The 22,854-nt window shown below is 46.6% G+C and overlaps 1 protein-coding gene across 2 annotated transcripts; it reads left to right on the top strand.

Moving 5' to 3' along the window:
* The first annotated feature begins 3,638 nt into the window (after positions 1 to 3,638).
* On the top strand, positions 3,639 to 22,466 carry Ampd1 (adenosine monophosphate deaminase 1). 2 transcript variants are annotated; one of them, XM_090333651.1, is made up of 16 exons: positions 3,639 to 3,675; positions 4,941 to 4,952; positions 8,400 to 8,580; positions 9,049 to 9,214; positions 10,381 to 10,546; positions 12,872 to 13,091; positions 14,041 to 14,170; positions 15,066 to 15,260; positions 15,515 to 15,646; positions 15,864 to 16,027; positions 18,942 to 19,068; positions 19,434 to 19,597; positions 20,377 to 20,497; positions 21,058 to 21,231; positions 21,610 to 21,720; positions 22,308 to 22,466. In XM_090333651.1, the coding sequence occupies exons 1-16, from the start codon at positions 3,654 to 3,656 to the stop codon at positions 22,464 to 22,466; spliced, it is 2,244 nt and encodes a 747-aa protein (XP_090189777.1). In that variant the 5' UTR covers positions 3,639 to 3,653. The 2 variants fall into 2 exon arrangements, with proteins under 2 accessions (XP_090189777.1, XP_090189778.1); XM_090333652.1 differs by lacking the exon at positions 4,941 to 4,952 and having other exon boundaries at positions 3,654 to 3,675.
* Positions 22,467 to 22,854: the final 388 nt, after the last annotated feature.

Raw genomic sequence — 22,854 nt, 5'->3', positions numbered from 1 at the left:
GGAGCTGTGAAATGAGAATGGTGAAATCTGAAACTCCTAAGCAACAAGAATTTGAACCCAGATTTCCAGTATCTAAAATCTGCTACTTTTGTTCAGTAGGAATTTTCAAATATGCAGTTCAAAGGCTTCGGAGATATGTGTGCGAATGCACAGGGCGTGTGTGTGTGTGTGTGTGTGTGTGTGTGTGTGTGTGTCTTCCTGTAGTACTAGAGATTGAACTCAAAGCCTGGGTTCTATCCCTGAGCCTTTTTTCTCAAGGCCCATGCTCTACCACGTGAGCCACAGCTTTTTGGTGGTTAATTACAGTCTCAGACTGCCCCTCCATGTTCCCTCACTTCTTGAAGAGCGTAATTCAGTCAGCTTTCATCTGTCTTTTTTATCTTAGGCTTTTATTCCAATTAAATTGAAAGATAATTTCATAAGTTTGAAAAAAAAAACAAAACATAAAACACTTCAAGCCAGGCATGGTGGCTCACACCTGTAATCCTAGCTACTCAGGAGGCTGTGATCTGAGGATCATGGATCAAAGCCAACCCAGGCACTAAAGAGTATCTCCAGTTAATCACCAGGAAGTGGGAAGTGGTGCTGTGGCTCAAGGGGTAGAGCGGTAGCCTTGAGGTGAAGAGCTAGGGACAGCGCCCAGGCCGAGTTCAAGCCCTGTAACCCACCAAAAACAAAAAAATATCACTTCATAGCTGAGTACTGGTGTCTCATGGCTGCGATTGTACTCAGGAGGCTGAGATCCCAGAATCATGGTTTATAGCTACTCTGGACAAGCAAATCTGAGACTCTTATCTCCAATTAACCCACAAACAGGAGAAAGTAGAGCTGTGGCTCAAGTAGTAAACACCAGCATCTAGTGAAAAACAGTACTGGTACAAAGAACACAACAACAGAAAGCCAGTGGCTGAGTTTCAGTTGTATTCAAGAGATGGGAAATAGTCGTTTTGTCTTATAAGTTAGATTTTTTTTTCTTTCAGATATGTATAGAAAATAATTACTGATAGGAAAATGAGACTGAGGAAAATACCATAAAAATAAAATTCCTCACTAATCCACAGATTGGGTCGTACTTCAAATCAAAACACATTCCCGAGGTGTGCGCTCTGTGCTCACTGTAGTGTGACAAAGTTCACAATGGCAACAGCCAAGGAAAGGCTTATAAAATGGAGCATTCCCACAGAGTGGGGACGCAGTGGCTTACACTGGGCCTTCAAACCACCAGAGACTAGGGCCAGGAGTGCGGCCTAGTGGTTATTGGGGTCCTTCGTCCCTGGTCCCTCTCGATTAGTAGGAGGGGTGGGGAAAAACACACCCCGACCAGGTTGTGCCGCGAGAGGAGAGGCCCACTGTCCTCCCACCCTCAGCCTTCTTCCCCAGAGCACGAACAGAGACGCCACGCAGCTTCATCAAGGCAGGAAAATCTCTCTCTCCAATAAACCCCCTCCTGAGGAAGTCCCTCCAGCTAATAGACCCTCACTCTAGGTCCCAGCAGAGAGTGATAAACAGTAACACATTTGTAACCAATGGTAATCAAGTCTTGCGCCCTGCCGCTTGCGCCTTGCCTTGTCTCAGCAGAAAGTTATTAGACATGGTGTTACTCGGCCCCCAACAGTGGTAGAGTGCCTGCCTAGCATGCGTGAAACCCTGGTTCAATTCCTTGGTACCATAAACATAGGAAAAGCTGGAAAAAGTGGTGCTGTGGCTCAAGTCATAAAGCTCCAGCCTTGAGAAAGCCTGAGGACAATGCTCAGGCCCTAAGTTCAAACCCTAGAACTAGCAAAAAAAAAAAAAAAAAAAACCAGAGGAGAGAACAGTGGCAGGGAGGTCACACCTGTAATCCTAGCTACTCAGGAAGCTGAGATCTGAGGATCAAGGTTCAAAGCCAGCCCGGGCACAAAAGGACCTGAGACTCTTATCTTCAATTAACCACCAGAAAACCGTCAGTGGCGTTGTGGCTCAAGGGGTAGGGCTCAGGGACAGCACCCAGCACCCAGGCCCAGAGTTCAAGCCCCAGAACCAAAAAAATAACATAAAAACAAACAAAAAAAGGGCTGGGAGTTTAGCCTAGTGGTAGAGGGCTTGCCTAGCATGCACAAAGGTCCAGGTTCAATTCCTCGGTACCACATACATAGAAAAAAACCTGGAAGTGGTGTTGTGGCTCAAGTGGTAGAGCTCTAGCCTTGAGAAAAGTCCAAGAACAGTGCTCAGACCCTGAATTCAAGCCCCATGACTGGCAAAAATACATACATACATACATACATACATACATACATACATACATACATACAAACAGCTGTACTACTAAAAGCAATCTCAGCTTCAACACAATCCCTATCAAAACTCTAATGTCAAACTCTTATCTCCATTTAACCATCAGAAAACCAGAAGTGGCACTGTGGCTCAAGTGGTAGAACAGTAGCCTTGAGCAAAACAGAGAGTCTGTGACAGAGCCCAGGCCCTGAGTTCAAGCCTGTCCCAGGACCAGCAAAAATAATACTGAAGCCAGGTGCTGGTGGCGCAGGCCTGTATTCCTACTTACTCAGGCAGCTGAGAGCTGAGGATCACGGTTTAAAACCAGCTCAGGAGAGGAAGTCTGTGAGACTCTTATCTCCAATTACTCACCCAGAGCACAGGTGCAACTGTGGCTCAAAGTAGTAGAGTGCTAGCCTTGAACAAAAGAGCTCAGGGACAACACTCAGGTCCTGAATTCAAGCCCCATGACAGACAAAAAGAAAAGTAATCGACTTAGAAAGGACGGTTGTAATTGCACTAATTTGAATCTCAGAATTGTCTTACTAGAAGAATATGTTGGGAACAATGTTAAATTGACAGCTGAGCTCAACCAATGTACTATTTCCTGGAGCAGAAATACTGGTCACCAGCTGTGTGTGTGTGTGTGTGTGTGTGTGTGTGTGTGTGTTGTTGTTGTTTTTAATATATTTTTATTGTAATTAATAGAAGGGTTACATGATATTTGCCAGATAAATGGTGCCTTAATTCCCACACACTGATACCCTTTCACATGTTGTGTGTTTTTTGTTTTTTTGTTTTAAAATATGAATCTCCTGTACTTTCCTGTTCAGGCTGGCTTCAAACCATAATCCTCAGTTCCTGAGCAGCCAGGATTACAGATGTGAGCTACTAGTGCCATCAGAATGTCAGGCTCTTAGCTCCAATTAGCTAAGGGGGAAAAAAATTAGCTGGTAGTGGAAGTGTGGCTCAACTGGTAGAGCTCTAGCTTTGAGTAGAAAAGTGAGAGCCTGAGTCCCTGAATTTAAGACACAAGTTCCTGAATTCAGAGCCCATTACACGCATTCATGTACACACATGTACATGTACACACATAGCACTTGATGAGATCCAGAGACACAGAGGGAGTGGAAATGCAGTCCCATTTACACAATGCTGTTTCTGAAATCCCAGAATAAAGACAGTACACTTCACCTGTTTTCATCTGTCAGTTGCCTAAAGTTATAAATAGAGCTCAGGCTCATCCCTCTTCTTTTAGCAGAGAAGGGTCAAATTACTGGGGGCAAAGCAAAATGATAAAATGAGTGTCAGGATTTTTCAGCGTCAGCCATCCCCACTGTTTCTTTCTCTATCTCTCTGTGTGTGTCGTGCTCTCCTAGAACCAAGGAGCCTTAGCAACAATGCCTCTGTTCAAACTGCCAGGTAGGTGTGCAGAAATGCTTGGAGAGCTCCAGTTCTTAACTAGCATCTCAGCTTTGGGAATTCTTTATTTAGGGTCCATAAGAACTTGAATAACACAGTTCAGAAAGAGGCAAGATAGCTTGAGTCTTTGATTGTTTGCTTTCAGCTTGGGGGAGGAGAGTCATTTCCCTTAGGATGCTATGAGTTGGTTAAGGTCTGTTCTGCTAGGTTAAGCAAAATCTGGGCTGTATATGGCTGAGAAAAGCCATATGCAATGTTTCTAGCTGAACAGTCCATGAACATAGGTTCTGTGCATTCTGGTGGATTTATAATCCTGGGTTGGTTACACAGTAATTAAAAGATAACAGTGAGTCAGAAGTCACTATAAAAAGCAATGCATGTATGTTTCATGTAAAATAAAAGAAAAATAACACTGAAAATCAAAGTAATAAATTCCTTTAGAAAAATTGGAAAATGGAATTGGGGCCATGACTCAAGTAGTAGAGCAAGCCTGAGCTTTGGAGTTCATAGCCTCACAACACAATCAAGATACCAAAACATCCAGGTGCTGGTGGCTCACAACGATAGTCCTAGCTACTCCGGAGGCTGAGATCTGAAGATCATGGTTCAAAGCCAGCCAGGACAAGAAAAGTCCATGAGACTCTTATCTCCAATTAATCACAGAAAAGCTGGCAAAGGCATTGTGTGGCTCAAGTGATAGAGCACTAACCTTGAGCAAAAAGGGGCTCAGGTACAATGCCCATGCACAGAGTTCAAGCCCCAGGACCAGTAAAAAAGAAAAAAAAAACCCACAAAAACAGAAACAGGAACAAAACAGAATAGAAGCTGAGTTTGGATGGCTGGCCCCTGTAATCCTAGCCAATCAAGAGATCAAGATCTGAAGACTGGGGTTTGAAGCCAACCTGGACAAAAAAGTCTGTGAAACTCTTATCTCAATTAACCACCAAAAAGCTGGTGGCTTAAGTGGTAGAATGCTAGCCTTGACTGAAAAACTAAGTGGGACCTCAAGGCCCTGAGTTCAAGCCTCAGTGCTAGCAACAATAAGTTAGATAGATTACAGATACATTACTAGGTGTTAGGTAGATAGACATAGATGTATTCCAGTGTGTTCTGACAGCAGCAAACTGTAAAGTTACTGTTCTGTAACTATGTCCTCTTTCTTGTGTGTAGTCTATATGTTTTTATTCCAAAGCTCTGGCAAAAAGCCATTATGACTTCTGACAACTGTTCATATATTGTACCTTGTTTTATTTTACTTCATACAGCGGAAGGAAAACGTGAGTATCTTAGACTGTTTTTTTTTCCTGTCATTTGCCAGAATATCAATGAAAGAAGTGATACTCTATCTTAATTCAGAAGCATGGTTATTTCTCATAAGTGTTTATTAAATTACACCATTCAAACAATACAGATTAAGCCTGCTACCTATGACACAGGTTTGTAATCCCAGATACTCTGGAGGCTGAAATCTGAGGCTTACCCTTGGAACCTAGCTTGAGCAAACAAATCTAAGACACTTATCTCCAATTAATCTTGTCAAATTGTTGAGTTCCAGCCTGGAGCTAAAAAAGCCAAGCCAAAAGCATGAGGCACTGAGTTCCTACCCCAATATTGACTTACCAAAAAAAAAAAAAGTTGGCCAGGTGCAGTGGTTCATGTGATCTGAGGATCACAGTTCAAAGCTAGCCTGGGCACTAAAGTTGATGAGACTCTTATCTCCAATTAACCACTAGAAAACTGGAAGTAGCGCTGTGGCTTAAGGGGTAGGGTGGTAGCCTTGAGCTGAAGAGCTCAAGGACAGTGCCTAGGCCCAGAGTTCAAGCCCCACAACCGACACACACAAAAGAGTCAATGAAAGTTAATAAGAACTATAAAAAAAAATTCACAGTTTTCCTGGATTGGAAAATCCACAAAAATTAAAACAATACAAAATACCCACTATGTTTTGAAGAGTTCTCATAGGACACTTATAAGACACTTTGAAAATAAACACTACTGATTTGCTAAGCGGAGTTTATTGAATGTAGTCTTAAATAATCCACAAGTCTATTAGGAAAAAAATTATTCTGTTGTCAATTGTTGTGAGCAGTTACAATCAAAACTTGTTTTAAGCCAGCACAGTGGCTCACGCCTGTAATCCTAACTACCCATCTGGCTGAGATCTGAGGATCAAGGTTCAAAGTCAGCCCCGGCACAAAAGGACCTGAGACTCCAATTAACCTCTAGAAAATGGGAAGTGGGGCTTGGCTCAAGGGTAGGGTGGTAGCCTTGAGATGAAGAGCTCAGGGACAGTGCCCAGGCCCAGTTCAAGCCCTGTGACCCCCCCCCCCAAAAAAAAACCTAGCTTTCGATTTTGCTCTCACTTCATTGTCTGCTCCCATGGCGGTGGGTCTGCACCCGTTTACTCTGAGATAAGCCATGTCTAGAACTCCGAGGAGGTCTTGTCTGTGCACACGTACACACTGTGAGAAATACACATGCTTTTCTGGAGGGGGTGGTTGGAGGAGGTCATGACCACTCTCTTGAGGGCCTTCGAATTCCACTTCCTGGTAATCACCCCCAGTTTCTGAGTGGTAATATACAGCTTTTTCAAGTCTGTCCTGTGGAATCTTCTTAACAGCTTCCCAGCTTTGGCCTAACACTCCCCACAATGGCGGCGCCCGGGTGCCCTGTGGTTGAGACAGTCTTGTCACAGACATCTTCTCCCATCTCCAATCCAGAGTACTGCTTCCTCATCCCTCTCCTTCCCGTCCAGTCTTTATCCAAATACAGATATTTAGCCTCAAAATTTTGCTACACAAACATCCCATTATCTTAAAAATAAATAAATAAATGGCCAGGCATGGTGGCTCCCTCCTGTAATCTTATCTACTCTGGAGGCTGAGATCTGAGAATCAAGATTCAAAGACAGACTGGACACAAAAGGACCTGAGATGCTTATCTCCAATTAAACTCTAGAAAATGGGAAATGGAGCCTGGCTCAAGGGTAGGATGGTAGCCTAGAGCTGAAGAGCTCAGGGACAACGCCTAGGCTGAGTTCAAGCCCCATGACACCTGCCCCTCAAAAAAAAAGAGTGTGAACCTATGGGACAGCCTGAACTCAGGCTGTGACTTAACTGTATCGACTCATCCTTTAAAACATTAGCCTCGGGCTGGGAGTTTGGCCTAGTGGTACAGTGCTTGCCTAGCATGCATGAAGACCCGGGTTCGATTCCTTGGTACCACATACATAGAAAAAAGCCGGAAGTGGTGCTGAGGCTCAAGTGGTAGAGCTGTAGCCTTGAGAAAGTCCAAGGACAGTGCTCAGGCCCTGAGCTCAAGCCCAGGACTGGCAAAAAAAAAAAAAAAATTAGCCTCATTGGCCCTCCATAACTATCACTGTTCCCAGAAGTATTTTTGAAAGGCTGAGCTCTTGAATGAGGGGTTTGGTTTCAGATGTGGTTGCATGAGGTCAAAATAACTGCTTGATTCACTGGAAAGAATTATCAACCATATAATTTTTCCTGAACCAACTACTGAGAACACAATGTCTACTTTTCAGCTGCTTAGAGTAGTTTCAAGACAAGATCTTCCTGTAAAACAACAATGCTGTATGCCAATAGGAAACAAATAGACATACGTGCTCTAGAACATGCAAGCTGATAGGGGTTGTTTCAGGACCTGGTTTGCTGCAGCATTCAGGTCCAGATGAAGATTCTTTTTTTTTTTTTTTGCCAGTCAGGGCCTGAGTACTGACCTCGGGCTTTTTCAAGGTTAGCACTCTACCACTTGAGCCACAGCATCACTTCCAGCTTTTTCTGTGTGTGTGGTACTGAGGAATTGAACCCAGGTCTGTGTGCATGCTAGGCAAGCATTCTACCACTAGGCCAAATTCCCCATCCCACCTCCAGATGAAGATTCTGAGCCATCGTTAGCCTCATTCGCATCATCGTGACCAGCTGGCCTCTTTCCGTGTGCTCTCCTCTGTGTACAAAGCCTTTGCTAACAGCATGCCACATACCCTCAATGAGCAAGTTTGGATGCTTAGGAGGAAGACACTATTTCGGGGAGGGGTTGGCAGAGAGGAGAGACCTTTTTGACCATCAGCTGTCTGTTTCTTCATGGACCCTGCTGCTTGCTAATGAGTTACTGACTACATCCTAAGACACCTCCCAGTTTCAGGAAGTGTTTGCACAGAATGTGGTGAGCATGCACGGTGAGTCCCAGGTGGCTCTCTGCACTCAGCTGGCCTAGGCAGGACGTTAAAGCCATCTCACCTGCTGGCCAGGGTGGATAACACTCCCAGTTAGCCTGTGGTTAATCAGAATTGGTCACTAATGTACTTTTTCCCATGCTAAGTCACATCAGCTATCCCTTTCTTAATGGCTCAAAACTAACCCCAAATTCCACTGCTACCAATAGTATCTGTCAATGTAACCTGGCGTTTCCTTTGCCTCAAAGCCTTTCTACATATATCCATTATTACCCTTCGTGTCCTGACAGCAAGTGTGAGTGCTTTACAGGTGAGATCAGAACTTCTGGGCACTGGTGGACCCCGCCTGGCATTCTAGTTACCCAGGAGGCCAGCCTGGGCAGAAAAGTGGGAGACTTAGAGGTGGGGCTCAAGTAGTAGAGCACCAGCCTTGAGGTGAAAAAGCCAAACCCCTGAGTTCAGTCCCAGCACCTGAGTCCAGTCCCAGCACAAAACGGTGGCACGAACACCACTGTGTGACCACCTCTTGCAGAAATCGACGAAGCCATGCGCAGCTTTGCTGAGAAGGTCTTCGCCTCGGAGGTGAAGGATGAGGGAGACCGGCACGAGCTCTCCCCCTTCGATGTGGACGAGATCTGTCCGATCTCTCTCCGGGAGATGCAAGAACACATGTTCCACATGGAGATGCTGTCGGTCTCCATGGAGGGCAAGAGGTGGGTGAGGGAGGGAGGGTGGAGAGTGGGTGGGGAAGGGAGGGAGGGCTGGAGGGAGGTGGTTAGGGCCCCAGGCAGGAAAGCGTCGGGCAGGTAGGACTCGGCCTCCCTCCGTGGGCATCACACCTGGACACAGTGGATACAGAAGAGCAGTGGGACCCTTGGGGCTTCACCTCCTGACCCACTGGAGGCTCCAGCTACCAAGTGGACTGCTGCTGCTAGACCCACACTTGCTGTACTCGTGATAGCCCTGGGAACAGGAGCCTGAGAGCCTAGCCTCGATGGACTGTTAGGTCCATGGAAGGTGATGGAGGCCTGGGGGCGGGAGCGTGGCATCCCAGCCTTAGGGGTGCAGGCTGTCCTGGCTGGCTCTCCCACCTCCCGCCTCCCCCATTTATCCCTCCTGATGAAGACAGCAAAGCTGAGTCGGGTTCTTCCCCCCCCCCTTCTTTTCAATTTCCAATTCAGAAAAAAACGTTTCCAAGGGAAGAAGACAGTGAGCCTGTCGATTCCACACAGTGAAACATCTTCCACCAAGCTGGCCCACATCGAGGACTTCCTTTCCTCCTCTCCCACTTACCAGGATGTACCGGACTTCCAGAGGGTGCAGATCACGGGGGACTACGCCTCGGGGGTGAGCCTCTGACCAGACACAGCAGGACTGCACAATCCCATTCCCACATAGCTTCCCACCTCCTCCCTTCCAATAGTGGCCTGGAATGGCATGCATTCCTGCATTGCTGGTGCCCAGGCCTGGGCCAGTCTTGCTGATCTAAGACTGAGAGGCCCAAGGTTTCTCAGCAAAGGTGACTCCAATGGAAGCCGAGAGGAGGAAGAAAAGGCTTCAGGGAACCTACTTCAATTAAAAGAGAAGCAGAAACAGAGGAGAGCTAAAAGGAAGCCAGATACTGACAGCTCATACCTGTAATCCTAGCTACTCAGGAGATCTGAGGGTTGAAGTTCAAAGCCAGTCCTGGCAGACAAATCTAAGAGATCTATATCTCTAGTTAACCAGCAAAAAGCAAGAAGTGGAGCTGTGGCTTAAAGGGTAGAATGCCATAGCCTTCGGGGGAAAGCCATGCAGGAAGGAGTAGATAGAGGAAGAGGAAGAAAAAGAAGATGAGAGGCTATTAACAGAGGCTTTTTGTTTTGTTTTTGCCCAAATGAATGCTAGGATTTCACAGCAGGCCAGGTACTCATGCAGTAAATGATTGCTTGGAGCAGGCGCCATTGGAGCTGGACCCACTCACACACTTCCAAACAGATGGCCAATAAATAAATCTCTGCCCTGCAGACTTGCAACATCAGCACTGCCTTGGTGAAACTGCCGTTTAGCCACCAGTCCCTGCTCCGAATATAGCTCTCATGACCAGCTCTGAGCCCCCTTCTCATGTAACTGACCATTCAAGCTAAGTCCTAACAGACTTCAAAGTATCAGAGCAGCTCTTGTTTCACTTTATGGGAACACGGGTGGTCTGCAAATGACAGGGTTTTAAATATTCCACAACTAGAATAAAAATAGGAAACCATAATAAGTCTGTGGGACTTTGGAGAAGTCAAGAGTTCACTGTTGCCTCATCTGGAATCCTAGATGCTTGATCAGAGGCTGAGATCGAGGATCTCAATCTAAAGCCAGCCCAGTCCAATCAGCAAAAAAGCTGAATACCCACTGAGCAAGAAAGCAAGAAAGCAATCCAAGTGAGAAAAAGACCCTGAGATCAAACCCCAGCAGTGGCAAAAAGAAAAAGCATGTGCCTTCTCACCAGGGGCTGCTGTGACCCTATGGTGTCTCCTTGGCAGGTCACGGTGGAAGATTTTGAGGTGGTGTGTCAGGGTTTGTATCGAGCGTTGTGTATCCGGGAGAAATACATGCGCAAGTCGTCACAGAGGTTTCCGAAGACCCCATCTAAGTACTTGCGGAACATTGACAGCGAGGACTGGGTGGCCCTCGAGAGCTTCTACCCAGGTAACCTGCTCTCTGGACTTACCTGGGCTAAGTGCCTAGGACTGAATTTTAAATAAGTTACCCAAGCCTGGCCATGGAAACTCATTTGTATTATCTTAGCTGCTCAGGAGGCTGAGATCTTAGGGTCAAAGCCAGCCCAGGTAGCAAAGTCCATTGGACCAGAAGTATGGCTAGTGGTAGAGGGCTTGCCTAGCATGCACGAAGCCTTGGGTTCAATTCCTCAGTACCACATACACAAAAAAGGCCAGAATTGGTGCTGTGGCTCAAGTGTCAGATTGTTAGCCTTGTACAAAAAGTATCTAAGGACACTGCCCAGGCTGTGAGTTCAAGCCCTGTGGACTGGGGAGGGAAGAAGGGAGGGAGGGAGAGAGAGAGAGTGACACAGAGAGGGTGTGAGGGAGGGAGGGAGGGAGAGAGAGAGAATTCATCTTCTATCAAGCACCATAAAGCTGAAATAGAGCTGTGGCTTATGTGTTAGAACACCAATCTTGAGTGAAAAAGCCAAGGGACAGAGCCTAGACCCCTCTTTCAAGCCCTAGTACCAACCCAACCCACATTAAATAAATCAAATAGGCTTCTAGAACCATGCATTAAGGTCTTCGTCAGTTTTGTTCTTGTTGTTGATTCACTGGTGCTAAGAGTCCCATCAATTTGTTTTCCTCAACTGGCTTTGAAATGAGACCCTCAGATCTCAGCCCCAGTTAGTTACAGGCATGAGCCTGGGCCCTTCCCTGGCGAGGTGACTTTCTGATGTTTTCCTTGGGACCGGGAGAAAGCGGTGTGAGCGAGCATATCTGCTGACAGTAAAAGGCTGACACTGCAGAATGTGTTTCTGGCCTTCAAAGCTGAAGCTGTCAACAGGGGAAGGAAGCAAACACTAACACACTTAATCCTTTTGAAAATCCTTAGGTAGAAATTACATACCTGGCAAACATCCTCAAAGTAAGAATTAACCCCTGTAAAGAGGGTATACTTTGTATTTCCATTGATAGGCCAACCGCTCTGTGTGGAGTACAGAGTGCTCAGAGGGGAATGGAGTTGCTTTGTGTCTACAAGAAGGTAGACACAGTTCATGGAGAAGGGTTTTACAGATAGGTGCCTGTAGCTCACACCTGTTATCCCAGCTACTTAGGAGGATTGGAGGATCTCAGCTCAAAGCCAGTCTGGGCAGACAAATCCAAGAGACTCTTATCCCCAATTAACTATCAAAAAGGTGGAAGTAGAGGCATTGCTCAAGTGGTAGAGCAGCAGTCTCAATGAAAAAGACAAGTCATGGGGGCCTGGAGTGTGACCTAGTGGTAGAATGCTTTGCCTAGCATGCATAAAGCTGGGTTTGATGCCTTGGTACCACATGCACAGGAAAAAAATAAAAATAAAAAAAACTACAAGTGGTGCTGTGGCTCAAGTGGTAGAGTGCTGGCCTTGAGAAAGCTCAAGGACAATGACCAGGCCCTGAGTTCAAGCCCCAGGACTGGCAAAGAAAAAAAAAGAATAAAAGACAAGTCAGAGCATGAGGCTTTGAGTTTAATCCTTAATACTGACACATACAAACACATAAAATGTCTATTTAGGGCTGGGAGTTCGGCCTAGCGGTAGAGTGCTTGCCTATCATGCATGAAGACCCAGGTTCAATTCCTCAGTACCACATACATAGAAAAAAGCTGGAAATGGTGCTGTGGTTCAAGTGGTAGAGCTCTAACCTTGAGTAAAGTCCAAGGACAGTGCTCAGGCTCTGAGTTCAAGTCCCAGGACCGGCAAAAAAAAAAGTCTATCCAAATAAACTACTAAAATATCTTGGTTTAAAGCCAGATGCAGTAGCCCATGCCTGTAATGCTAGCTTCTCAGGAGACTAAAATCTGAGGATTGGGGTTCAAAGCCAGCCTGGCACAAAGAAGCGTTAGATTCTTATCTCAAATTAACCACTAGAAAACCATAAGTGACGCTGTGGCTCAAGGGGTAGGGGGTAGCCATGAACTGAAGAGCTCAGGGACAGTGTCCAGGCCCAGAGTCCAAGCCCCATGACCGACCAAAAAACACAACAAAAACAAAAAATATCTTGGTTTAAGGAGACATCTAACACGTGTGTGTGTGTGTGTGTATGTGCCCACACCAATCAGGGGACTTGAGCTCAGGACCTGGTGCTGTCCCTTAGCTTTCTCTGCTCAAGGCTGGTGGAAAAATTAATGTGAAAGCCCACTAAATTAAGTAGGATAATTACCATGTATAGAGTCTAGGGTGGTGAATTAGGGTGTCGGCCAGCAGTTCATGTTTTGTGGTTTCTCTGTGAGCATTACTCCACACGGCTGACTTATGATTGTGTTTTAGTCTTCACCCCTCCCCCAAAGAAAGGGGAAGACCCTTTTCGTACGGATGACCTTCCGGCCAACCTGGGCAGTCATCTTCAAATGAAGGACGGGGTAGTGTACATCTATCCCAACGAAGAAGCAGCCAGCAAGGACCAGCCTATGCCACACCCGTACCCCAACCTGGATGAATTCTTGGATGATATGAACTTCCTGCTTGCCTTAATTGCCCAAGGACCAGTGTAAGTACTGGTGAGCCTTATGCTGGAGGAATAAATACAAATTCAGTGCTCACCTTGTCCAAACCCTTCCAATAGACTATTTCTCCTCACCATGGCTCTATGAGGGATTTTTAAGATTGCAATATTCATGGGCCGGGAGTTCGGCCTAGTGGTAGAGAGCCTGCCGAGTATGCATGAAGACTCGGGTTTGATTCCTCAGTAACACATATCTGGCAAACGTCCTCAAAATAAAAATTAACCCCTGTAAGGAGAGTATACTTTGTATTTCCATTGATAGGCCAACCGCTCTGTGTGGAGTACAGAGTGCTCAGAGGGGAAGGGAGTTGCTTTGTGCGATACAAGAAGGTGGACATAGGTCATGTGGAAGGGTTGTACAGATAGGTGCTTGTACTGTAAGTCACACCTGACACAGCTGGCTGAACCAGGATCTGAGTTCCAGTCTGCTATCAAGCCAGACCTGTTAATACACAATGTTCACTGAATTTTAGAATGTCTGAGTGCTGGGCTCTGGTGCTCACGCCTGTAATCATAGCTACTCAGGAGGCTGAAATCTGAGGATCTTGCTTGAAAGTCAGCCAGGGTAGAAAAGTCTGTGAGACTCTTATCTCCAATAAACTGCCATAAGAATAGAGTGGAGTAGAGTACAGCTGGTAGAGCTGTACCCTTGAGTGAAAAAGCCAAGTAAGAGCATGAGTCCCTGAGTTCAAGTCCCAGTACAGGCCCCCAAATAAAATGCCTCCAAAATCCTCCCTCAAATTCCATCCAGCTTTATAATAATCATAATGATAATAATAGTAAAGCTCAGTAGCCAGCTTGTTAAGGAACTTGACGATCTGACCTTGTAACTGCTTCTTGTGGGTGATCTGAGCCCTGATGACTTTGAGGCTGAGACTGTTTTCTGCATTTTTTTGTTGTTGTCTTTTGGTTATTATGTAATTTTATTTTATAGTAAGACCTACACCCACCGGCGCCTGAAGTTCCTCTCGTCCAAGTTCCAGGTTCATGAGATGCTTAACGAGATGGATGAGCTGAAGGAGCTAAAGAACAATCCCCACCGCGACTTCTACAACTGCAGGAAGGTAACTGGGCCCCTCAGAGCCGGGAGGCCTTATGAAGAACAGCACCATGGCTCTCTCGTTGATCTAAAACTCCTCCAGGTGTTGAAAGCAGATGGATGATGTCTAAAAGATTAAAAAAAATAAATTTGTAAGGCACCCACACCTGTGATCCTAGTTACTCAGGAGGCTGAGATCTGAGGATCGTGGTTCCAAGCTAGCCAAAGCAAAAAGTCCAGAGGCTCTTACCGCCCAGGAATCACCAAAAAGCTAGAAAGGTGGGTGTGGCTCAAGTGATAGCCAAAAAAGCTTAAGGAAAACTTGTGGCCCTAGTATGGACACAAAAAGAAAAAGAAGTTATCTAGCTGGGCACGGTGGCTCACATGTATAATCCTAGCTACTCAGGAGGTTGCGATCTGAGGATCAAGGTTCAAAGCCAGCCAGGGCACTAAAGAACATGAGACTCTTATCTCCAATTAATCACTAGAAAACAGGAAGTGGGGCTTGGCTCAAGGGGTAGGGAAAAGCAAGCAGTATCACATGTAATCAAGGCGGCAGCATCTTCTTCTTCCTCTCCTTTCCATCCTCCTTCCCCTCCTTCCCCACCTCCTCTTCCTCCTCCTCCTTCTTCTGGCTGGTCCTGGGGCTTGAACTCAGGGACTTAGCTTTTTCACTCAAGACTAATGCTCTACCATTGAGCCATAGCTTCACTTCCGGTTAACTGAAGGTGAGTCTCATGGACTTTTCTGCTCAGGCTGGCTTCAGGCCATGATCCTCAGAGTTCAGCCTGCTAAGTAGCCAGGATTACAGGCGTGAGCCACCTGCCCTGATTCCCCACCCTTGTGACTTACTCCCTTCTCCTGCCTAAGTGGCCCTGCAAGTGTCAGAGCTCACTGCTGGTTTTTCTCTGGGCCCACAGGTAGACACGCACATCCACGCCGCAGCCTGCATGAACCAAAAACATCTCCTGCGCTTTATTAAGAAATCTTACCAGGTTGATGCGGACAGAGTGGTCTACAGCACCAAAGAGAAGAAGCTGACCTTAAAAGAGCTTTTTGCTAAATTAAATATGCACCCATATGACCTGACTGTTGATTCTCTGGATGTTCATGCTGTAGGTTGAAAAGATGTTCATTCAGCTCTCCCATACAGAACCCTACAGCTTCCCTTACCATCGCCCTGCTTTATCCATGTTGGCTGGCTGAAAGCCCCTCAGCTGACTCTGAGGTTCACACCCTACTGATAGTGCCCAGTCGACTGCACAGTCCAGTCTCTTCCCTGTGCCCAGTACCCTGTTCCACTTAGCCACTCCAATCCCTGCCCTGGCTCTGCCACTAACCCAGCGCCTGCTGCTGTTTCTTGACGCAGGGACGCCAGACATTCCAGCGTTTCGACAAGTTCAATGACAAGTACAACCCCGTGGGTGCCAGCGAGCTGCGGGACCTCTACTTAAAGACGGATAACTACATCAATGGGGAATACTTTGCCACTATCATCAAGGTGGGAACCTGGCAGGGTTCTAGAGGAGGCAGGGAGGCAGTGGCTTTAATCTCTAATCCTTAACCTTCCATGCTTTTCCATCCCCTCTTCCACATTTGCTGTGTTGATATCCTATCTGCTCTGTCTAGGCCCCACAGGCCTGCCCGCCAGAGGAACTGGCAGGAATTCCCAGCTTTGTACCTCTCCTTCCTTCCCCTCTCCCCTCCCCTTGTTTCAGGAAGTTGGCACAGACCTGGTGGAGGCCAAATACCAGCATGCAGAGCCTCGCCTGTCCATCTATGGCCGCAGTCCTGACGAGTGGCACAAACTCGCCTCCTGGTTTGTCTGCAACCGCATCCACTGCCCCAACATGACGTGGATGATCCAGGTCCCCAGGATCTAGTACGTGCCTGCCCTCCCCTCACACCAAAAGCAAGTGTGCAGCCAGTGACTCATGCCTGGAATCCCTGCTACTCAGAGGGCTGAGATCTGAGCATCATGGTTTGAAAGCCAGCCCAGCGACGAAAACTAGGAACCAGCAAAATGCTGAAATCGGGGTGTGGCTCAAGTGGTAGAGCCAACCTTAAATGGAAAAAACAAACAAACAAAGGGAGAATAGAAGGCTCTGAGTTCGGGGGCCGGGAGTTTGGCCTAGTGGTTTAAAGTGCTTGCCTAGCATGCACGAAGACTCGGGTTCGATTCCTCGGTACTCCACACACATAGCAAAAAGCTGGAAGTGGTGCGGAGGCTCAAGTGGTAGAGCTCTGGCCTTGAGAAAGTCCAAGGACAGTGCTCAGGCCCTGAGCTCAAGCCCAGGACTGGCAAACAAAAAAAAAAAAAAAAGAAGGCTCTGAGTTCAAGTCCCAATATTGGCATGTGTGCCTACATGCACACACACACACACACACACACACACACACACACACAAGCACACTGCGCATTCCACTGGGACAGAAATCAGTAGTAGGTCCAGGGTGCTTGGATTTGCTCGGCAAGGTACAGTGCTCTCTGCAAGGCAGGGGAAAGATGATCTCAATTCCTTTTTCCGGCCAGAATCTAAATAACAACTACGTACATTTTAGCACACATATCTTGGTCTTTTGCAAGATTCATTCTTTCCCAGGTTCATTTGTGCTGACATAGGATGGATCTCTCCTCTGTCTGGCTGTTGAGACGGGGTCTAGAACTTGTGGTCCCATTCAAGTCCCAAGTGCCAGGTTTACAGGTATGCACTGCCATCCCCAGCTTTCTCTTCTCAGAACCATCCCCACAGGCTGCTGGCTGTCTTACTCAATGAAATGAGTCATTTAACAACCCTACCCTCTTCTATACCTGTGTCATCACTTACTGACACAGGGTGGCATCCTGGATCTTTTATCTAACATTTTTTGTCGGTCCTGGGGCTTGAACTCAGCTTGGGCTTGAGCTCTTCAGCTCAAGGCTAGCGCTCTACCACATTGAAACACAGTACCACTTCCTGGTTTCTGATGTTTTATTGGAGATAAGAGTCTCATGGACTTTTGTGCCTGGGCTGGATTTGATCCTCAGATCTCAGCCTCTTGAGTAGCTAGGATTAAAGGTATGAGCCACCATGTGTGTACATTATTTGGCAACCTACCAGGTGTGCATGGCAAGCTCTATGGTGATGTAAGATTTTTATTGTACTCTTAGGCTCCAAAGCAATTTTTGGCTGAGGTATACTTCCTGTGGAAGGAACAGGTGGTAAGTGGCTGCCATACCTAGGAACTCAGACTGTGGGCCATATGGGCTGGGCATCAGTCCTGGCCCTGTCATATCCTAGCTGTGCAGCTTGTGACTTCCCCATGACTTGGTTTCATCAATTCTCAAAAAAGGTGCGAAAAAAAAAGAAAAAGAAAAAGGCTGAGAGTTTGGCCTAGTGGTAGAGTGCTTGCCTAGCATGCACAAAGACCTGGGTTCCATTCCTCAGTACTATATACATAGAAAAAGCCAGAAGTGGTGCTGTGGCTCAAGTGGTAGAGTGCCAGCCTCAAGGAAAACCTAAGGACAGTGCTCAGGCCCTGAGTTCAAGCCCCAGGACTGGCAAAAGGAGAAAAAAAGGGTAAAAAACAGTGCCTAAGTCACAACACAATTACTAAGAGGGTGTGTGTGTGTGTGTGTGTGTGTGTGGTGATTGTATTTTTTTTTTTTTGCCAGTACTGAGGCCCTCTTGGTCTTACTTGGCTTTTTCACTCAAGGCCAGCACTCTACCACTTGAGTCAAGCTTCCACTTTGGCTTCTTGCTAATTGGAGAAAACAGTGTCAGTTTTCTGCCCTAGACTGGCTTTGAACTGTGATCCTCAAATCTCAGCCCCCTGAGCCACTAGCACCTGACTGGTTAATGCTTTGGATAACTTAGAAAGGTGAAGCTGGGCGGTGGCTCATACCTGTAAGTCTAGCTACTCAGGAGGCTGAGATCTGAGGATCAAGGTTCAAAGCCAGCCCGGTCACAAACGGACCTGAGACTCTTATCTCCAATAAACCTCTAGAAAATGGGAAGTGGGGCTTGGCTCAAGGGTAGGGTGGCAGCCTTGAGCTGAAGAGCTCAGGGACAATGCCCAGACCCAAAATTCAAATCCCACAACCAATAACAAAAAAGTGACTTTGCTATTCAAAGGGCTGGAGCTCATTATGACAACAGATGAGGGAGGCCTCAATAACCACCTCTGCCCTCCACCTTTCCACCATACCCCCCTGTACCTCCCAGCATGCACCTGCCATGCTTCTCATTCTGTCTGGACTTGACAGTGAGGTTCAGGTGCTATAGAGGGCTTGTAGACTGATGGGAGCACCTGGTCTGGTCCCCCTGATCAACCTAAACTTGAAGTGGATTCTGTCCAACTTCAGGGATGCTGCCTCCAGACAGACCTTCCAAAGCAAAGAATTAGATAACCACAGCCTTCTTGATGGGCATTTGGGAAGAACAGAGGGCAGATGTAGTCAAGTCATTGTGTGTGCGTGTGTGTGTGTGCGTGTCCTTGGATTTGAACTCGAGGCCTTATACTCTTACTTGGCATATAAGTGCTCAAGGCTGGCACTCTACCACTTGAATCACAGCTCTACTTCTGGCTTTTTGCTGGTTCACTGGAGATAAGGATTTTTTCTGCTAGGCTGGGCTTCAAATTGTGATCTTCAGATCTCAGTCTCTTGAGTAGCTAGGATTTCAGACATGAGCCACCAATTCCTAGCTCTAAATCACTTTCCTGTACATAACAATTTGGTCCTCTAATTCTCTCATCCTGGAGCCATCAACTCTAAAAGGTTCCCTTTATTTTTAAATTCTTCTTCTTGCCTTCAGTGATGTATTCCGATCGAAGAATTTCCTGCCACACTTTGGAAAGATGTTGGAGAATATTTTCATGCCGGTGTTCGAAGCTACCATCAACCCTCAGGCCCACCCAGAGCTCAGCATCTTCCTCAAGCATGTAAGCCTGACCCCTGCACAAGAGGCCTGCAGGGTGCTGTTAACTTTATATCTCTTCCTTACCTTGAGCTGAAAGTTTTTTCTTCTATCGTTGTGTGTGTGTGTGCACGCACACACACACACACATCAATACTGGAGCTTGAACTCAGGGCCTCACATTCTGGGTGACTTTTTCATACAAGGCTGGCACTCTACCACATGAGCCACAGCTCTGCTTTGGCTTTTTGCAGCTCAATCAGAGATTAAAGTCTCCTGGGCTTTCCTGCCCAGGCTGGCTTTGAACCTGTCAGATATCTTCCTCCTGGATAGCTAGAATTAAGAGGTGTGAGCTACTGATACCTGGCTTGAAAGTCTGTGTCTTGACAGATTACTGGCTTTGACAGCGTGGATGATGAATCCAAACACAGTGGTCACATGTTTTCCTCCAAGAGTCCCAAGCCCCAGGAGTGGACAATGGAAAAGAATCCGTCCTACACTTACTATGCCTACTACATGTATGCGAACCTCACAATACTCAACAGCCTGAGAAAGTAAGTACTGGCCAGCGGCCTTGGTTGGAGAGGCTGACGTGAGGCTCTCTCCTCCTGCTCTGTCACTTTTCCTCAAGGCTAGACCTTTACCACTAGAGCCACAGAACCACTTCTGGCTTTTTCTATGTATGTGGTACCGAGGAATTGAACCCGGATCTTCGTGCATGTTAAACTCTACCACTAGGCCAAATTCCCGGCCTCTGTTATAAAACGTTTTATGTTTTACTTTTCTACATATCTCTGGGTAAGGAATAGATGATATTCTAATGGTTATAATGCCCCAGTAGACAAATCTGATACACTCATCTCCATTTAATTTAAAGCCAGAAGTAGAGATGTGGCTCAAGTGAGAAAGAGCCAACTGAGAGCAAGAAGGCAAAGCATAGCTGGGCACTGGTGACTCACACCTATAACCCTAGCTACTCAGGAGGCTGAGATCTGGGGATTATGGTTCAAAGCCAGCCTTGGCACTAAAAGTCCATGAGACACTCATCTCCAATTAATCACCAGAAACCAGAGTGGCACTGTGGCTCAAGTGGTAGAGTGATACCTTGAGCCCAGAGTTCAAATCTCATGACAGACAAAAAAAAAAAAAAAAGCAAGCATAGAGTCTGAGGCTCTGAATTCAAGCCCTAGTACTGATACATACAGAAAGGTTTCTATTCAGAGTTATGACAATGATTTCAAATTGTGTGTCCCCAAGTCCTTGCAGTATAGCTGCTTCCTTCCTGTTGATTTTCCTAGTACCTGTAATTCCTACAGTGGGTTCATTTCCGCAGGGAACGTGGCATGAATACCTTCTTGTTTCGGCCTCACTGTGGAGAGGCTGGCGCTCTTACCCACCTCATGACAGCTTTCATGATAGCAGATAATATCTCTCACGGCCTCAACTTAAAAAAGGTGAGTTGGAGGCTCTTCTTTTGTTGTTGGTTGTGGGGCTTGAACTCAGGGCCTGGGTGCCGTCTCTGAGTGCTTTTGCTCAAAGCTAGCACTCTGATATTGAGTCACAGCACTATTTCTGGCTTTTTCTGTGTATATGGTACCAAGAAATCGAACTCAGGGCTTCGTGCTTGCTAGGTGAGCACTCTACCACTAGGCTACGCTCGCAGCCTTGGCCAGATTTCTTGTCAGAGCATGTTTTCAAATGTCTCTTGTAAGAGGGAGAACTTTGTGTGTGTGTGTGTGTGTGGGGGGGGTTATGGGGCTTTGAACTCGGCCTGGCCATTCTCCCTGAGCTCTTCAGCTCAAGGCTACTGCCCTACCTACCCTTGAGTCAAGCCCCACTTCCCTTTTTCTAGAGGTTCATTGGAGATAAGAGTGTCAGGTCCTTTTGTGCCCGGGCTGTCTTTGAACCTTGATCCTCAGATCTCAGCTTCCTGAGTAGCTAGGATGACAGGCATGAGCCACCAGTGTCTGGAACTTCTTTTTTTTTATAAGCAACTTTTTTTCTGTCTTTTCAGAGTGCTGTGTTGCAGTACTTGTTTTTCTTAGCCCAGATCCCCATTGCCATGTCGCCATTAAGTAACAACAGCCTTTTCCTGGAATATGCCAAAAATCCCTTTCTAGATTTCCTTCAGAAAGGGCTAATGATCTCCCTGTCTACAGATGACCCCATGCAATTCCACTTCACCAAGGTATGTGCGCTTGTCTATCTAGGGCTGGTACAGGACTTAAACAGGAGCACAAACTCCTGCTTAGCTTTCTGTGCTCAACGCTGGCACTCTTCCATACGAGCCACAGCTTCATTTCTGGCTTTTTGGTGGTTAATTGGAAACAAGAGTCTCTTGGACTTTTCCTGCCCGGGCTGTCTCTGAACTCACAGCCTCAGATCTCAGCCTCCTGAGTAGCTGCGATTACAGGTGTGAGCCACTGTGCCAGGCTTACAGGTGAGATCTTGAGCAATGCAAGTATTTATTTTCCACCTGAAAAGTGAAAGCCAGATGAAGATACTTCATTCTTCTCATATCATTTCCTTCACTAATCGTTCTCCACCTCATCCCCCGTCACTGCAGGAGCCCCTGATGGAAGAATACGCCATTGCTGCCCAGGTCTTCAAGCTAAGCACCTGTGATATGTGTGAAGTAGCAAGAAACAGTGTTCTGCAGTGTGGGATTTCTCACCAGGTACATCTGTCTTTAACTAGTTCCTCCTCTGAACACAGGGTCTGGTGACTTGAATACTGAAAAAAATCAGTTGGGGAAAGACATAGAAAAGCTGGGGCCAGGGGTTTGGCCTAGTGGTAGAGTGCTTGCCTAGCATGTACGAAGACCTGGGTTCAATTCTTCAGTGCCACATACACAGAAAAAGCTGGAAGTGGTGCTGTGGCTCAGGTGGTAGATCTCTAGCCTTGAGAAAGCCCAAGAAGAATGCTCAGGCCCTGAGTTCAAGCCCCAGGACTGGCAAAAAAAGAAAGGAGGAAAGCAAGCAAGCAAGCAAGCAAGCAAAGCTGTCCTATTGGCTAGGCACAGTGGTCACACCTGAGGTCCCTGGTACTTGCGAGGCTCAATCTAACATTTTTGTTCGTTAACTGGAGGTAGAGTCTTTTAGACTTTTCTGTCTGGGCTGGCTTCAAGTGGCAATCCTTAGATCTCAGTGTCCTGAGTAACTAGCACTACAGGAGTAAGATGTAGACACAGCCTGGGACCTGCAATTATTGCCTGCATCAAGCTTACCAGTGACATCCATCGCTCTGTTTCCTTTTGTCTCACAGGAGAAAGCCAAGTTTCTAGGTGACAACTACCTCGAGGAAGGCCCACTTGGCAACGACATCCGGAGAACAAATGTGGCCCAAATCCGCATGGCCTATCGCTACGAAACCTGGTGTTATGAACTCAATTTGATTGCAGAGGGTCTTAAGTCAGCAGAATAAAGTAAATAAATTATATACTAGGCGTAACATTTCTGTTGTTGCAGTTTCAATAATAATGGCACTGGTTATTGAGTCCCTATTATAAGCCAGGGATTAAATAAGATCTCCACAGATAACTATTTCATCTAATCTTTTCCACAACTTTACAAAGCAGATAGTGTGAGAAGGGCGAATACAGTTAGTGAGGCTAACCATGCAAACCAGAAAACACAAATTGACAACTAGGTTTGTCTCATTCCGGAAGTTCCATGACTTTCAGACAAAACAGTTGTCAAAGCCAGATAAAGCTGGATGTCATGGCTCATGCTGGTAATCTTAGCAACTCAGGAAGCTGGGAGCTGAGGATCTGGTTGGAAGCCAGCCTGGGCCGAAAAAGTCCATGTGACTT

This window comes from Megascapheus bottae, chromosome 6 (genome assembly GCF_031878675.1).
Source record: "Megascapheus bottae isolate mThoBot1 chromosome 6, mThoBot2.hap1, whole genome shotgun sequence".
NCBI lineage: Eukaryota > Metazoa > Chordata > Mammalia > Rodentia > Geomyidae > Megascapheus > Megascapheus bottae.
Note: the sequence above shows the minus strand (reverse complement) of the source record. Positions and strands in the feature narration are given on the sequence as shown.

Bases quoted from the DNA above. Each gene is read 5' to 3' on its own strand.
- Ampd1 (XM_090333651.1), top strand. From the start codon at position 3,654: ATGCCTCTGTTCAAACTGCCAG. The intron at 20,498-21,057 runs GTGAGTTGGAGG...CTGTCTTTTCAG, and splicing joins ACGGCCTCAACTTAAAAAAG to AGTGCTGTGTTGCAGTACTT. The intron at 21,721-22,307 runs GTACATCTGTCT...TTTGTCTCACAG, and splicing joins AGTGTGGGATTTCTCACCAG to GAGAAAGCCAAGTTTCTAGG.